This window comes from Lissotriton vulgaris, chromosome 6, assembly GCF_964263255.1.
Source record: "Lissotriton vulgaris chromosome 6, aLisVul1.2, whole genome shotgun sequence".
NCBI lineage: Eukaryota > Metazoa > Chordata > Amphibia > Caudata > Salamandridae > Lissotriton > Lissotriton vulgaris.
Genome location: NC_141694.1, coordinates 1190186418 through 1190204724, shown reverse-complemented (window position 1 = coordinate 1190204724; position 18307 = coordinate 1190186418). Strand labels below are relative to the sequence as shown.

Here is an 18307-nt window from a genome sequence, read left to right as displayed (position 1 = left end):
AGTGCAGGATCTGCAAACAGGTCCTGTCACGGGGTGACCCCAAAAAAAAAGTACTCTTTTGGGAACTTTACGATGATCCGACATGTGGAGAGGAGGCACCCCCAGAATTTTGCCCGGGAAAGTGTCAGGGCTCTGGCACAAGAGGTTCCCAGAGATGGGGCCTCTACATCAACCGGAGGAGCAACTTCTTCTGGGAGAGAGCAATCGCAGGAGCAGGTGCCAAACATACAACCTGCTTTTAACCATGGTGTCCTCAGATGCAGATACTGCAATCAACTCCTCACCTATGGGGAGCAAAGTGTCCAGCTCATGGTTCGAGCATTGGAGAACCATCGCTGCCCTTCCCACCCCTAATTTTTTTGTTTTCTTTTTGCTCCTGTTGAGCAGTTTACATTCCCTGTTTTTGTTCCTGTTCAGTTAAAAGAAGAAAACCAAAAGTTCTTTTCAGAACTACCTCCAATTCTCATCAAAGAGCTATATTCTTAAAAAAATGAAGAGTAAGTGAAATATAGTGCATTGATAATTCAAAGGAGAATGAGTAAAAAAGAACAGAAAGGTATGAGAGGAAAAAAGAAGTGAAGTAGGAGGAATGAAAGAAGGTGAGTGTTAGAAAAGAAAGTTATGAGAAGAAGAGTGAATATGGGGAATGTTGATATTCAATGAAAATGTTGAAAAAGAACAGGAGTGTTGAAGGATAAGAAAAGATGCATTGCTGGAGTTGAAGGTAGAAGGCTTCATTTATGAAGCCATGCGTCACTTTAACGCCACCAAAGCATCACTTTTTGTGACACAACATTCCAATAAAAAATGCACCTTATTTATTCATATTTACAAAGTGGCGTTTCTTGGTAAATGCATCACTTTGTAAACCCCTGTGCCACATTATTCCTACGTCAGGTGTAATGTATGCAAAAGGGACGTATTGACGCAAGAAAGGGTCGTAGAGGTGACACAGTGAATAAACTGGAGGCCTCATTTCTGAAAAGTGACGCATCGCTACGTGAAAACAGCGATGCGTCACTTTTCTGGACGCACTCCTTATGACATTCCAGATATGTCATATTTAATATATGACTAATCAATTCGCAAGGAGTTACAGATATGTCAGTATTTCTGACGTATCTGTAAACACAAAAGTAACGCATTGCTGGAGTGCGTCACAAAAGTGACGCAACTCCAGTAATGTGTCCTTTCAGTGTGGCTCAGGGGTTAGAGGCGGCAGACCCGGAAGCTGAGATCGGTCCTGGACCAGGGTTCAATTCCCCACCTTGGCAGGTCTTGGGCTAAAAATTCCACGGACTCGATAATTCTCGCTCCGGTGCCTTCTCGACTCACGGGTTCACACTCTGCGACTCTGGGCAATAGCTTGCTTAATCTCCACAACGGCCCCTCGCGGCGGGATGCCTGACTTTCACCTTGTGGATACCTGCTGGGGCTATCACACAGGGGAATATCAGGACGGGTTCCCTAAGCAAGCGCCGGGACACCCACTGCGGGTAGCTGTGCGCTATATAAGCTCAACTACATTTACATTTACATTTTACATGGAAAAAGCACCATGTGAAAGGTCTGCTGTGAAGCAGGCGCAAGATTTTGACGCAACAGCATCCTAAAAGTGACGCACTGAAATCTCAAAGATTTCACTGCGTCGCTATTACAAAGCTTTTTGCGGGGAACACCCCCTCTGCATGCATTATACCTGACGCAGATATAATGTGGCGCTTGATTTTAAAAAGTGACCCATCTACCTAGATGCGTCACTTTTTAAATATAGCGCAACGAGGCGCATTTTTTTACACCACTGGTGCGATGCGTCACTTTTCTGTGCGCACTCCTTATGACATTCCAAGTAACGCATTGCTGGAGTGCGTCACAAAAGTGACGCAACTCCAATAATGTGTCCTTTCACATGGAAAAAGCACCATGTGAAAGGTCTGCTGTGAAGCAGGCGCATGATTTTGACGCAACAGCATCCTAAAAGTGACGCAGTGAAATCTCAAAGATTTCACTGCGTCGTTATTACCAAGCTTTTTGCGGGGGAACACCCCTTCTGCATGCATTATACCTGACGCTATTTTTAAAAAGTGACGCATCTAGGTACATGGGTCACTTTTTAAAACTCTGCGCCACATTATATCTGCGTCAGGTATAATGTATGCAGAGGGGGCATTCCCCCGCAAAAAGCTTGGTAATAACGACGTACTGAAATCTATGAGATTTCTCTGCGTCACTTTTAGGATGCTGTTGCGTCAAAATCTTGCGCCTGCCTCGCGTCACTTTTATGTTTACAGATATGTCAGAAATACTGACGTATCTGTAACTCCTTGCAACATGATTCGTCATACATTAAATATGACACATCTGGAATGTCATAAGGAGTGCGCACAGAAAAGTGACGCAACGCACCAGCAGTGTAAAAAAATGTGCCTCGTTGCACTATATTTAAAAAGTGACGCATCTAGATAGATGCGTCACTTTTTAAATATAGCGTAACAATGCACATTTTTTTACACCGCTGGTGCGTCACAAAAATTGACGCACAGGCGGCGCAAAACTGGCAGCGCAAGGCCTTCATAAATATGGTCCTGGATTTTCCCCGTTCTTCGCTTCCCGGTGCGCGTACCATGCGCTCCCCCGCGCAAAACGAAAAAAAAAAAAAATGTAATGCCCCGCAGGACCCTATTTTAGCCCCCACATCAAACCTAGGGGGTCAGAGAGGGTCCACTCTTCCCCCTTATGGTCATTTGCCCCTTTTTTTTTCAAACCCCTTGTGTCTCGATTTTACCGAGACACAAGATGGCGGCCGCTCCAGACTGTTTAGAATGTTTACAGTCACCCAAGAGCCAATCAGCTTTCTGCGCACAAGTCGCGTGTCGCGCCAGGAGCGCACTTGGGTGCGCGCACCGGAGAGCGCCTATAGATATATATATTTTTTTGAACCTAAATTACTCAAAATCCACTGGAGCACATATCTTGAGACATAGCAAAGGCACATCGGGCTACCAGTCCCTACAATTTTGCCAAGTTTGGTGGAAATCCATTCAGCCGTTCGAGCTAAAAGTGAAATCGACCGCCCTATGGAAAGTAACATGGGGAAAACGCGTTTTGGGACCCCCCTTTTATCTCGGCCCCCGCTTGACGTATCCCCCCCAAACTTTCAAGGAAGAACCGGAGCTCGACGAGGCCATTTTCAGGAAATTTTCAGGCAGATTCGTCAACCGGTGCCAAAGTTATTCCAAATAGAATTTTGAGATTTAACATTGAAAAAAATCCTAACTATAACTACCTACTGGCGACCGCCAGTAGGTAATATATATATATATATATATATATATATATATATATATATATATATATATATATATATATATATATATATATATATATATACATACATATTATACAGTTAATTAAAACCATAACATACAAACATCATAATAAAATTTGGTAGATAAATGACAGTTCTAAAACAACATTTCTGGTTGATGGCAATGAATCACAATTTAGCCATTTAGCACCAAAAGTAAAGTCTGTAGTGCAAAAAGACAGTAACAAAATGTCTCAATTCTTATTACTAATACAATAGCTAGTTTTCATCAAAATTCATTTCTACAGCAGCAATATAAAATAGAACTTGAAATTAATTAATTCATCTGCTCTTGCTAGGCTATCTCTGTAAATGCGTTGTTAAACCCTTCAAGGTGATATGATTTAGCCCCTTTAAGCTTGTCTCATGTTCTGACTATTTCTTAGCGTTGGGCTGTATGCAATGCAGTTAAAATGATATTAACAAACTTCCCAGCCCTTGCTAGAACTTGTGCTGAATTATTACTGAAGCACAAATCAGATGCTTCCCTGCAGTCCCTCCGTAACTTATCCCGATAGACTGGGACCAATAGGCGTTGACAATCATAAGCAAGATGAGGACAACAACTTAGCAGGTGTAACCAGGACTCAATTAGATAATTACAGAGCCTACATGTTAGCTGTCCATTCCTCTGTGCCCACAATGGATTAAAGTAATAAATTGGGAGGGCTAACAGCCTCATATAAATAATTTTATTGCGAGTCTGTGGTTGGAGGGAAAGATTAAAATATGGTTGAGGTTTCCCCTTAATATATGAGGCGTCCAGAGCTATGAAGAGTGGCTTTTGAGAAGCCGAGCGATGTCGCTCTCATATGACACTAGGGGGATTTGATTCTTTATTGTATTTATGGACTGGGATGTCGTTTCGAGTAATTATAAGAGGCTGAGATTAATCCCACTTCATTCCATGCGTCACAAAGTGTCCAGGAAAGCAGGTTTCTCTCTACTGGCTACTTGCTTCACGTTTTCCTAACTCTGGTTTTATTTTCTGGAATCCCTACTCCACATCCTAGAATCCTGTTGTAGTGCCTAGAATCCTGCTTCAGCTGTATCTGGTCCCTTTCTACTCAATCCAGGGCTTGTGAGTGTCAGTTTCCTCTGCTAATCTCTTCTTGGATTTTCCTTCCTACCTGAAAGTTTTTTATGCTTCTTGGTTTTTTGCTTCAGTTAGCAACCCTTCAGAGAGACACGTGTTTCTTCCACTGGATAGTTGGATGGGTAAAGCAACATAGTGGTTGCCGGAAGGCGTTGCTTTTACTTCTGGCAGCCTCAGCCAGAGAAATTGAGACCTCTTGCGTCCAGCACTTGATAGACTAAGCTAACTTCTGAGAGAAGCCCTAGATATTGTTAAAGGCCTGCTGAAAGGTAATACAAGTGTCTTTTGAGGTGCTACTCAGTGTTCTGAATCTCAGAAGCATACCAACACTGGAGACCTGTTACATGTATCCTGTTCATAGACTGATATACATTGAAAAAGCTGCAATTTTGAGCAAATACTCCCACTCTTAACATTTTTACTGATTTCACAAATTTAAAGCAAGGCTAATCTGACTTAAAGCAATTGATGTTACCGCAACATATCTTTTATTAACCCACTGACCATCTACATGAAGATTTCACATTTTCATTGCTTTTAGGATCAATCATACAGTGATTCTGGATGATCCATATGATGACCCTCCTGGCTTGCCAATACCCGACCGCTCCCCAGAGCCAACAAAAGAACAACTTGATGTAAGACATAACTTATTGGCAAATGGGTGGTGTGTCTGGGAAGAAATGCGGGAGGAAGAAGTTTAAACAGTTGAAACCTTTGAAATATATTTTTATTAGCTTTTATTGTGTGCATTGCTGAGACTACACAAATCAAAAACGAGTGAGACCATGTGTTCTGGAGGGATCTTAATAGGAACAATCTGTAGGACCCTCAACAGCTATTTTCGGTCAGTGGTACATGCTTTGCCATTGGCATACTAATAGTTGATGGTATCATCATTGGGTCTTGTTTCCTCTACCATTGCAGAGATGAGACAAGTTTAACATCAAAGCGATGATTAACATTACCAACGAGAAGCCTATCAGCACTACATACAGAGCATGGGTACTCGCAAACTTTTTCCCAGGCGCCAAAAAGATTGGTCGGTGGTGTAACCAAGGGCCGCACTGATGCCAGCAGCTGGGTTGTGGGGGGACTGGTAAGGTGGGTGTAGTGGAAACAAAACCGGTACATCTAGTGGCTAAATTGAATTGCACAATGTGGAACCAGAATTCCTGGGATCAATCCCGGCTTCCACACTTGACCAAGTTGTGTGATGCTAGCCTATTGTTATATTTCACTTTCCCTCATTGTTCTTCTTTATCATCATATATAGGAGGACCTTGAAATATGACTTTAATATGTAAGTCGTGCAAAAACCTCAGTTTGATGTAATAAGCCATAATATTGTTGATATATAATAGCAACCCCACCACCCAAAGAGTGTATATAACTGATTTGCGACTTAGTTCACCTTTGACACTGTTGTGGGTATGGGTGGTATGAACGTTTCTAAAATTAATGTTAGAAAACTATCACATTAAAAAATACTTCTCAATGCACTTATATAACCTGATGTACTTAGTTGAAACGGTTCTCCATGATAATGAACTATACTATTTTAATTTTGAAGAGACTTTATCATATTTTTACACATTTGCTGCACTATGTCTTATAAATGAAGGTGTTCTTAAAGTTAGGTGGTGCATCACATCCTAGTTACTTTGTTTCTTTAACTTCAATGAACCTTTTAAATACATGCTTTCCAGTTTATAGTTGAATGTTAGTGCTGAGTTTAGTTAATAACAGCCCAGACCGGATAGGTGGACCTCATGTAAAGGTCATGAGGGCCACAAGCAGCCACAGGGCTGCACTTTGAGATGCACTGTGTTGGACAGGCCACATGAAGGGCCGCTCTCCCCCGGCCCAACCAGGCCTGAGTCCAGTCCCGCAAGTACCACACCCCACCATTGCACGTCCTCCGTCCCCTCAGGGACCCCTGCCCTCGAGCATGTCGACCTCGTGGGCCCGATCCACTGCCGGCCCACGCGCCCAGCCTGGGGCGCCATCTTGGACACTCCACCACGAGGCCGCCTGGCCCCCGATCGACCTCAACCCCGGGCCTGGCCCGGCCTCAGACATTCCGGCACCACCCTCCACCCAGGAGGTGAGCGGGCTACTTGGCAAGTCAATGGGAGAAAGAGGTGCCGATGGCTCTCCCCCACCAAGTGCCGCTCGCCCATCGCCTCCCCGGGCGCTGGCTCCACCCCCCTGCTGGGTGTCTGGACTCCCTCATCCCGGACCTCCCGACCTCCAAGTGCGAGGGTCCGGACATCAAAGCACGCCAGCCCTATAACCGGGGCAGCTCCAGAGCAGGAAGGCAGTTGTATCTTGGAGTCGAGAGACGTAAAGAGGAACTCATCCTGGACGGACTACTGGCGCTGCCGTAGCTCTGTCTTGTGCACCATCGCCCTGCCTGTTGGCGCTGCCACAGCCGTCGTAATCTTCATCACCTTCATCGTCGTCGGGACCTGCTGGCGTGGCCGCGGACCGTTGTAACCGTCATCTTCACCGGGACCTGCAGGCTCCGCCGCGGACCGTCGTTTTCCTTCGTCCATCTCGGGACCTGCCTGGCTCCGCGGCGGCCCGATCATCTAGAACGCCGAGCTCGAGGATTGAGAGCTATTTTCCACTCGTTGGTAACAAAGACTGTCCCGCTACCCCTTTCCTAAACCAGAGACTAGAACCGAGGGGACCCCTGAGTCCAGACCTCCTTGTATCCATCATCGTAACCTAAGAATTGCATATAAAGTCTCGTTAACCTTCAACCTTGTGTGGTGTCCGTCTGTGGGGGGGAAGTTACTTATCTGTACAGTCGTTGGAGACGGCTCTCCCTAGAGACCTCTCCCCGTAACCTCGGCCGACCCTCCCGGTCCGTCTAACATTGGTGGCCAGCGGCGCGATCCGAATCACCGCATAAACGTACAGAGAGTAGCTCACCCCACGACGAAGTCACAATGACCACGAAAGAGAGCGGATCAACCGAGAAATTCCAAATGGAGAAATTGGAGGAGTACAACCATCGTGAACTAAAACAATTCTGCATCGAACTGGGTATCGCTACCACCGGACTGAGTACCAAGGACGATTTTAAGCATGCCCTAGAATCTTGGGCAGAGACCGGGGCTGCCGGAACCCCTGATCAAAGCACCGTAGAAAAAACGACCACGGCCCCTGAAGGGCAAAGAACGGGTCTCTCGCAAGACGAGATCCAGGAAAGAGAAAGGACCCGACTACACGAACTAGAAATGGCCCGACTTAAAATGGACGTTGAACTTAAGTTGGCCGAACAAAAAATCAACTTAGAGCACCTGCGTCTCCGAGAAGAAAGAGAGGAGAAACAGAGACAAAGGGAGCTCGAGGAAAAGAAACTAGCGTACGAACACGAACGGAACCTAGCCGAGATCAACCTACGCAAGCAGAATAAAGAAGCAGGGGTGCCCGAGCGACCCCCCACCTCAGGGACCACAGACAAAAAGGTACACATCCCCAAAGATGTTGTCCGAGAATATTTCAGAGAGGACGACATCCAGCAATGGTTTAAAGCCTATGAAATCGCTATGACTGCACACCGGATCGATAGAAGCGACTGGGGAGCCGGTCTCTGGGGAAGATTCCTCAATGAGGGCCGCGACACCCTGCTACAGCTCCCGGACCACCAGATGACCTCCTACGACCATATGAAAGCGGCACTCCTCACCCGCTATGGTCTCACACCCGAGATGTACCGTCAGAGGTTCCGAGACTGCACCCGCATCCCGGGTACAACTTGGGTGGACTATGTAACATACTTTAGCCGAGCCTTCGAGGGCTGGATCCGAGGAAGCAACGTCACGACCTACGAGCAACTATTTAATCTGATGGTATGGGAGCATCTGTCGAACAATTGCTTCATTGAACTCCGCCAGCACCTCCTCGACAGCAAGTTAACGGATCCCCGGCAGCTCGCAGCCGAAGCTGACCGGTGGGAGATCACCAGAGTGGGCCGGAATGGGTCCTACGAACAGAACCGGAACAACAATGGTCAGCACCGACCCAGAGGAGGAGGAGGGGGCCAAGGGCGAGGAAGAGACAACGCCCCGGTCGCCCCCACTACCAACACCACCCCCCCGGCCAACCGGGGCAGCACCCCAGCGCGACCGGGGTACAGAGCCAATGTCACGTGTCACCGATGTCAACGAGTCGGCCACTATGCGAACGACCCAAACTGCCCGCAGTACCAGAGCCCAAGACCCCGCCAAGTGGCCGCTGCAGCCCTAGGGGAAGAACAGATCTCCGAGGAGCAGGAAGAGTACGAACAAGAGCATCAAGAGTGGGAGCCAGCCGCCATGGCTCTAGCCTGCTTAGGGGGGAAAGACATGGTCCCGCGGGTCCCCCTACCCGCTAACACCCAGAAGTACAGCCAATGGGTGAGCATCAATGGACACCAGGCCGAAGCCCTTCGTGACACCGGGGCCAGTGTAACAGCCGTCCGCTGTCACCTGGTGGCCCCAGAACAGTATCTACCGAACATTCTCTGCCCTGTACGATCAGCCGATAACTCGGAAAGCCTGTGTCGGATGGCCTGCGTCCCCTTCGAATGGGGGGGGGTCTCCGGCATGTTGAAAGTAACGGTCCGAGACGATGCCCCCGTAGACTGCCTCCTGGGCAATGACCTGGAAAGCTCTCCGTGGGCCGCCGTGGAGAGAAAGGAACACCTGGGGATGTTGGGCGTCCCAGACTGGGCGTGCGTCACCACCCGTTCCATGGCCGCCCGTGCCAACCATCGGCCAGAAGAACCCGAATGGCCGGCGCCACCGCCTCCGGTCGCCCCAGCCGAAAACACCGACCGCAACATTCCCTCCGAACCAGCCCAACCTACCGACCTCGCTAACCTCGACCAGTGGCCTCAAGAAGGGGGGCCCACGCAAGAACAATTTCGCCAAGAACAGAAGACCTGTCCCTCCCTCGAGGGACTCCGCCAGCAAGCGCTCGCCCAAAGCGCAGGGGATACCTCCGGAACTCATTGGGTCTACTGGGACAATGACCTGCTGTACAGCGAGCAAAGAATCGCCGAGCTGGGGAGCAACCGAGTACTAGTGGTACCCCTCCGTTTCAGAGACTTCCTGTTAAACCTGGCCCACGATGTCCCCCTGGCAGGACATCTGGGACAAGATAAAACCTACAGTCGCCTAGTGACCCACTTCTTCTGGCCCAAAATGAGGAACGATGTGCACCAGCATTGCCGATCTTGCCCCACGTGCCAAGCCAGTGGAAAGAGCGGCCGCAAACTAAAGGCCCCCCTGCAACCTTTTCCCGTGGTCACTACCCCGTTTGAGAGAGTCGGAATAGACATTGTGGGGCCCTTGGACCCACGCACAAAACAAGGCCATCGATTCATCTTGGTGCTAGTGGACCACGCCACCCGCTACCCTGAGGCTGTTCCTCTGCGAACTGTGACAGCCCCGGTAGTCGGCCGGGCCCTGATGGGGATCTTCTCCCGTGTGGGCTTCCCCCGAGAAGTCGTCAGCGACAGAGGCACGAACTTTATTTCCAAATACATGAAGTCCCTCTGGCAACAGTGCGGGGTCACCTACCGATTCACAACCCCCTATCACCCTCAAGGGAACGGACTCGTTGAGCGGTTCAACCGCACGCTAAAGGGAATGATCGGGGGGTTGGAAGAGCCCCTCCGTCGCCAGTGGGATGTGCTGCTGCCGTGCCTCCTCTTCGCGTATCGAGAGGTCCCCCAGAAATCCCTGGGCTTCAGCCCATTTGAACTGCTATATGGACACCCAGTGCGAGGGCCGCTCAGTCTCGTCAAAGAAGGCTGGGAGATGCCTCCGTTAAAGAACCCTCCAGATGTCTTCCGGTACCTCCTCACCCTCCGCAACCAGACCCGGCGGTTCAGAGAGCTAGCGAAGGCCAACCTAGAGGCCAGTCAAGAGGACATGAAAAAATGGTATGACCAGAATGCCTCATCCATTGAATTCGAACCTGGCCAACAGGTATGGGTGATATCCCCCACTGAGCCATGAGCCCTACAAGACAAATGGACGGGGCCCTTCAAAGTAATAGAGCGCAAGGGTCCTGCCACCTATCTCATCGACATGGAATCCTCCCGGAACCCCCTCCGGGTCCTCCACGCTAACAGACTAAAGCCCCACTTTGTGCGAACAGAGCTCAGCCTCCTGATGGCCACAGACACTGGGGTTGAAGAAGACTCCGAGCCTCTCCCTGACCTCCTACGGACTCAAGAGCAAGACGGCTCCGTGGATGGGGTCCGGCTCTCAGAGGCCCTCACCAGAGAACAACGCCAAGAGTGTCAAGCCCTCCTATCACAGTTCGCCAGCCTGTTCTCCCTCACCCCAGGTGTCACTTCCTGGTGTGTGCACGATGTGGACACCGGGGACAGCCCCCCTATCCGCCACCGGGCCTACCGCGTGCCAGACCGGGTACGGGCCTGCATCCAGGAAGAAATAGCCAAGATGCTCACGCTCGGGGTCATCGAGCCCTCAGACAGTCCCTGGGCCAGCCCTGTCGTACTGGTCCCCAAAGCAGCTGCCCCCGGCACCACACCAGAACTCCGGTTCTGCGTAGACTACCGGGGCTTGAATGCGGTCACCAGAACAGACGCGCATCCCATCCCCCGGGCAGATGAACTAGTCGACCGAATGGGAGCTGCCCGCTACCTCAGCATCTTCGACCTGACAGCAGGCTATTGGCAGATCGGCCTCACACCCCGGGCGCAAGAACGTTCTGCCTTCTCCACCCCCGATGGCCATTACCATTTCACGGTCATGCCCTTCGGCATGAAGAATGCCCCAGCAACATTCCAACGGCTCGTCAATCAGGTCCTGGCGGGGCTCGAAGGATTCAGCGCCGCCTACCTAGACGACATCGCTGTATACAGCCACCATTGGACCGAGCACCTCCACCACCTCCGAGCAGTGCTGCAAGCCCTTCAGCGAGCTGGCCTCACGATCAAGGCCAGCAAGTGTCAAATTGGGCAAGGGTCTGTAACCTACCTCGGACACCAGGTGGGAAGCGGCCTAGTGGCCCCTCTACAGCTGAAAATTGCCGCCATCCAGGCCTGGCAGCCCCCCATCACCCAAACCGAGGTACGAGCCTTCCTGGGCCTCACGGGCTACTACCGAAGGTTCGTGAAAGACTATGGTACCATAGTGGGGCCCCTCACAGAACTCACGTCAAAGAACCAGCCCAAGAAAGTCACTTGGACCCCAGAGTGTCAAACTGCATTTGAACAATTGAAGGCCGCCATGTGTTCCGCCCCTGTGCTCCAGGCCCCAGACTACAGCCGGGAGTTCGTAGTCCAGACGGACGCCTCCGACCAGGGCATTGGGGCAGTCCTGTCTCAAGTGAACACCGAAGGCCTTGATCAACCGGTGGCCTTCATCAGCCGGAGACTCCTACCACGGGAGCAACGCTGGAGCACCATAGAGAGGGAAGCCTTCGCTGTGGTATGGGCCCTCAAGAAGCTCCGGCCCTACCTTTTTGGCACCCACTTTCGGGTGCAGACCGACCACCGACCCCTGCAATGGCTGATGCATATGCGGGGGGAGAACCCAAAGTTGCTACGCTGGTCCATCTCCTTGCAAGGTATGGACTTCACAGTCGAACACCGGCCTGGGCCAGATCACGCCAACGCGGATGGCCTGTCCCGGTTTTTCCGCCTCGACGAGGAGAGTCCCCAAGAGGATGGGTAACTCTCCCCGCCTTCAGCTGGGGGGGACGCATGTTGGACAGGCCACATGAAGGGCCGCTCTCCCCCGGCCCAACCAGGCCTGAGTCCAGTCCCGCAAGTACCACACCCCACCATTGCACGTCCTCCGTCCCCTCAGGGACCCCTGCCCTCGAGCATGTCGACCTCGTGGGCCCGATCCACTGCCGGCCCACGCGCCCAGCCTGGGGCGCCATCTTGGACACTCCACCACGAGGCCGCCTGGCCCCCGATCGACCTCAACCCCGGGCCTGGCCCGGCCTCAGACATTCCGGCACCACCCTCCACCCAGGAGGTGAGCGGGCTACTTGGCAAGTCAATGGGAGAAAGAGGTGCCGATGGCTCTCCCCCACCAAGTGCCGCTCGCCCATCGCCTCCCCGGGCGCTGGCTCCACCCCCCTGCTGGGTGTCTGGACTCCCTCATCCCGGACCTCCCGACCTCCAAGTGCGAGGGTCCGGACATCAAAGCACGCCAGCCCTATAACTGGGGCAGCTCCAGAGCAGGAAGGCAGTTGTATCTTGGAGTCGAGAGACGTAAAGAGGAACTCATCCTGGACGGACTACTGGCGCTGCCGTAGCTCTGTCTTGTGCACCATCGCCCTGCCTGTTGGCGCTGCCACAGCCGTCGTAATCTTCATCACCTTCATCGTCGTCGGGACCTGCTGGCGTGGCCGCGGACCGTTGTAACCGTCATCTTCACCGGGACCTGCAGGCTCCGCCGCGGACCGTCGTTTTCCTTCGTCCATCTCGGGACCTGCCTGGCTCCGCGGCGGCCCGATCATCTAGAACGCCGAGCTCGAGGATTGAGAGCTATTTTCCACTCGTTGGTAACAAAGACTGTCCCGCTACCCCTTTCCTAAACCAGAGACTAGAACCGAGGGGACCCCTGAGTCCAGACCTCCTTGTATCCATCATCGTAACCTAAGAATTGCATATAAAGTCTCGTTAACCTTCAACCTTGTGTGGTGTCCGTCTGTGGGGGGGAAGTTACTTATCTGTACAGTCGTTGGAGACGGCTCTCCCTAGAGACCTCTCCCCGTAACCTCGGCCGACCCTCCCGGTCCGTCTAACACACTGATATAGAGAGTAGATGCATATATATTATATTTTTTACAGATCTGTTGGATGAAGAACATTGAATGAAACCAGTAGAATAGAATCTCCTTAGTGGAAGTAGCAGGTTTATGATTGACAACTAAACTAGAAATTAAAAGTAATCCACGTCAGAGCCACACTTAACCACCACAGTATAGTATGTAACAGTTAATCTTTACTAAGCTTTAGAAAAACTTTTTGCATTTCTTGAGTGATGTTTCATTTAAAGTACATATTTCCTATCAAAGCAAATAACTTAGCTCCTGAATCAATTTGAAGACACCCATTCTAATTGGTTGCTTCCAGGTACTCAAAATCAATAGACCTTACTATGACGGATGTAATTGAAAAGTATATACCTGGCTTTTATTTGAAGATCAGTAGTATAAACTTAATGTATTGTGTTTGTACAGTGCACAGTCAACCCTAGGGTTGGCTGAATAATGCATGTTTATTGTTACTTGAATCAGTAGTACTCCTTTTGTAGATTTGTGGGAGGACTTTCAAGCAATTGATATTGTACTTTCTTTTATCCATGGTAAAGAGTGGCCGTATAGGAGCGGATGAAGAAATTGACGATGGTAAAGGAAGATCTTTGGATGAAATTGAAGAAATTCTTGCAGAAAAAGAGGCAAAAACACAAGCTGTTGTCCTGGAAATGGTAAAGAAGATTCATTTTCATCCTGTTATCCAGTATCTCTTATGAGTGTGATTTGCACCTATATAGTTAATTGTATTTTGTCTTAACTGTGTGAAGACAGTAGAATATAATTTGATCAAATACGATTTATTTGTGATATTCACTTTTAAACTTTTACATCTTTGGGAACTGGAGCTGGATAGTGGTGTTAGAAAGGTACTTAACAAGGTCTTTGTTTAACACGAGGTAAAAGTGTGAAACTTGTTAGCGAATAGTTATTTTCGTGCAATTTTTCATTGAAGCCCAAACATTTTCTCCGCACATATTTGAGGCTCTTCATGGACTTTGTAAGTGAAGTAATAACAAACTATTTTTAGTACTGTTGTCAAATATGACCCAATGATAAGCTCACAGAAAGCACATGGCATTCAAATAAAAAGAAGTAATACTGTTGCCGCTAGCCCAGGAGGCATTATGGCGAATTTGTGTCATGACAGAAATGAGTGGATGCGGCGTTCGGGGTGGCTACTAAACAAATGAGGGAGTAGGTGTTGAAGGATGTGGAGGGAAATTAGTCACTCACATGCCCTACAGTGCAAGGTCTGACATCAGCATTAGAAAAATACATATCCAGTCAAAACAATGAGATTGAAATGCTCCTGGATAGGACAACCATACGAATATGGTGCAAAGTCATTAAACCTCTAGCAGGTAAGTGAGATAGAGATAGAGTACAAAGCGATCAAGTCATGAAAAAGCGGGTGACCCAAAGCCCACTTTTAAGTAGATGTCCCGTACTGGACACAATAGGTCTCTAACCAACAGTTAAATATCTTTGTAGCAGAGACCCAAAAACGAGAAATCTTATTGCATTCTCCATGTAATAAGCAGTAAAGTTGCTTAAGCTTCAACAGTTAAAACAGAAGCTTAAGGAATTATATATTTGGTTCCAGAGTTGAATAAAAAGCTACAAGTTTAGGCTCTTCTCTCACTGAACGTGAAAGAAAAATTATTTAAATGCAGATAAAACTGCCTGAACTAAAGAAAACCCAGTTATTTGTGAAGAAAAGCTATTTCATCACCATTGCATATGCCAAGCTTGACTAAACCAATATTGTGTACTCTGTCATCAGTGAATTGCTACATTTCTGCCGATTTAACGATGCAAAAACCTAACCTCACTAGTTTCTCAAAGGCCTAGTTGGCATCCGGTAGAAACAAGGGTCAACCTCAAACACTGATATCTCTTGCAGATAGCAAAACTGCATTAATCTGTAAAAGCCTCATCAATGGGTATTGTGGGAACCTTTTCAGGAGTCCCAGTACTGGCCAGGGCTACAGGGCTCAAGAGCCTGACAGTCAAAGCTTTTCGGGACTGGTGTCTAGCCCAAAACTAAAAACTAAGTACACCCCTTTATCACTTGAACCTTTTTTTTTTTTTTACTTTTTATTGATGCAAGTGCAAACAACAATACAATCAAATAAGAAAGCATCATGTAAGGGTTCAGTGCAGAGCGGCAAAATACATATCAATACAAGTACATAAAGGTCAGTCTTCAACAATACAGTGCCAGTGGCATAGAGCAATAAACCTTTATCAAGGAGGCGACATATTCAATACAGTCTCTTCCAGGGGTGCATATGGAGAAGAAAATGCTTGTAGGCTTGGTGAGGCGAGGAGGGGAGGGGGAAGCCCGGGGAAATACCAAGCAGGGGACCGCTAATGGTCAGCACTGGCGGCCGTCGCGGGCCCGAGGCCGGCAGGGAGCGCGGGAGAGGCAGCGGCAGAGGCAGCGGCAGGATCAGAGGAGGAATAGGGCAGCAACTGGAGCCCACTCGGCTCTCAATAGGACCGTATGAGAGCGGACCTAGGTGAAAAGCCATGACCAGTGACACCTACACATCAACCAAAGCGGCGGAAACCGCGGGCGCAGGGCCAGCAGGAGGAACAGGGGACGCAGGCTCGCTAGGGGAGGAACGGGATTGGAGGTAAGCAACCAGGGGACCCAGATATCGACCGGGCGCCACCTAGCCGGTAGCAGATCCCAAAATTCCGATAGCAATGTTTGGCAGCGGGATGCATCCTCCAGCCAGGCCGACACCAAGGGGGCAGCCTGGCGGCCCCAACACATGGCCACCCGGCGTCTAGCAGGCACCAGGAGCATCAAAATGAGCCGGAGCGACGCATCTGGACAGGGCTTGACAAAACTTAGAAGACAGAAAAGGAGGGTCCGGAGATATGGCAGAGCCAGCAATCTCTGAGATCGCGGGACAGACCTCCAGCCAGAACACCTGCACCCGGGGGCAAAGCCAGGCCAAGTGAGCGAAACACAGAACGCAGGAATCGTCCGGTATGAGCCCTAAAGTGAAGATGTTGTGGAGTGCGATAGAACCTGTGTAAAAACTTGAAATGGATCAATCGGAGCCGGTAATTTGGGGAAAGTTTAGTAGTTTGATTACAACAGTAGAGCCAATTGGCGTCCGAAATATCCAGACCCAGGTCGGCATTCCACGCCTCGTGTGCCTGCGTCGTGGAGGCCGGGGAGGACAACAGGGCAGTGGCATACAATCTGGTAACGAGCTTACGCGGAGAAGTGGAAGTGTATAACCAATCCAGAGCGAGGAAAGTGGGCGAAGGCTGCTGAAAGGATGGGTGCAATATCTGGCAGGTGGTAGTACAGAAGCGTGTCCATCAAGGATGGCGATTCCGGGAGTGGATCGAAAGAATCCTCGGGGTATAGATCAACCACAGTCTCGAGGCCCCCCGACGCTGCGTGCCGAGACAAACAGGATGACTGGAGCGGGGGAAAGTCTGGGTGGTTAGTAATGGGCATAGTGCCGGCTGATAGAAGAGTGAGTCCAGCCAGTCTGCGCAGATAGGACCACGCCTATTGCAGCGTCTCCACCGTGTTAACCTCCGAGCAAGGATGCACCGGAGGGGCGAACAACTCAGTAGTGAGGGGCCAGGGGGTGGCGACATCATACTCCACCGTGACGTGAGGCTGGTAGGGGGTGGGATGCAGCCAGAAATGCAGGAAGCTGGCCTGAGCGCAGAGGGCGTACAGCCGGAGATCAGGCGAGACCACCAGCGGCCATCGGCTGGGTCAGGATTTTATAAGCGACCCTGGGCTGTCGCCCCGCCCAGATTAAGGACACCATAAGAGAGCGCAACCTGCGGAAAAAATAAGCAGTCAGGGAGATGGGTATGTTAGAGAAAAGATAAAGGAATTTTGGGAGGACCACCATCTTTGTGACGGCGACGCGGCCAGCGAGAGAGAGGGGCAGCAGAGTCCACTGGGAAATCTTACTCTCCAGCCAGCCCAAAGCACACCAAAAACTGGACTTCCAGAGGTTGTCCGGGTCCCTGCTCAACCAGATGCAGAGATATCGGGTGGGACCTGTAGCCAACTCAAAGGGATAGTCCGGCACAAACGGAAGAGTGGCATCCGTTAGGGGGGAAAGTACAGATTTATTCCAATTAATCTGGACCCCCGAAAGCCCTCCGAACCGAATAACTTCACGTACCATTGGCTGAGATTTTCCTGGGGATGACGAATGTAGAGGGTGACCTCATCCGCATACATGGAGACCAAGAGGGAGTGGGACGAGAATCCGATGCCCCTTTGGGTGTGGTGCTGTCGAAGGCTGGCGGCCAGGGGCTTCATAGCAATGGCAAAAAGCATGGGTGACAGAGGACAGCCCTGCCGCGTGCCACGCAAAATGGGGATAGGGTCAATGATTTGGCCATTAATGCGTAACCGAGCGAGTGGGTCAGTGTAAACCAGTTTAATATTCCTCAAACAGTGAGCGCTAAATCCCATACGTTAGAGAACATAAAAGAGGAAAGGCCACTCCAGCGTGTCAAGCATCGAGCAGCGCCGCCACGGCCGGAAGGTCGGGGGTTCATTTGATGCAGAACCGAAAAGATGGTACGAAGATTATGGGAGGTTGCCCTGCCCGGGATGACGCCAGATTCGTCGGGGAGGGCGATGGTTGGCATTAAAATAAGCAGACAGGAGGCGATGAGCTTAGCGTAAAGTTTATTGTCTATATTAATGAGGGAGAGGTCTGCAGGTTTGTCCGGATTGAGGAGCAACGTTAGCGAGGCCTCACAGAGCGACGGGAGCGTGACAGTATCAAAGGACTCGTTCAACGTGGCAGCAAGATGTGGAACCAGAATGGGGGCGAACTGCTTATAGAAGGTAGCCGTAAGGCCGTCCAGGCCGGGCGCCTTGTCACACGTCAGACCGTTGATCGCCGCCAATTCTTCCTCTTTTGAAAAAGGTTCATCAAGAAATTTGCGGTGATAGTCCACCAGCCAGACCAAAGCAATGGTCTAAAGTATTGACCAAAGTCCCCAGACGAGGGGGGGTGCCGGCTGAATATAGC

At 50.1% G+C, this 18307-nt stretch overlaps 1 protein-coding gene across 1 annotated transcript in view; it reads left to right on the top strand.

Moving 5' to 3' along the window:
• PPIL4 (peptidylprolyl isomerase like 4) overlaps positions 1-18307 on the top strand; it is a 280677-nt gene that overhangs the window by 104648 nt on the left and 157722 nt on the right. Inside the window, exons 6-7 of the mRNA XM_086927292.1 lie at positions 5005-5101; positions 13823-13939. Coding sequence (XP_086783418.1) covers positions 5005-5101; positions 13823-13939 — 214 coding nt within the window. The remainder of the gene's footprint in view (positions 1-5004; positions 5102-13822; positions 13940-18307) is intronic.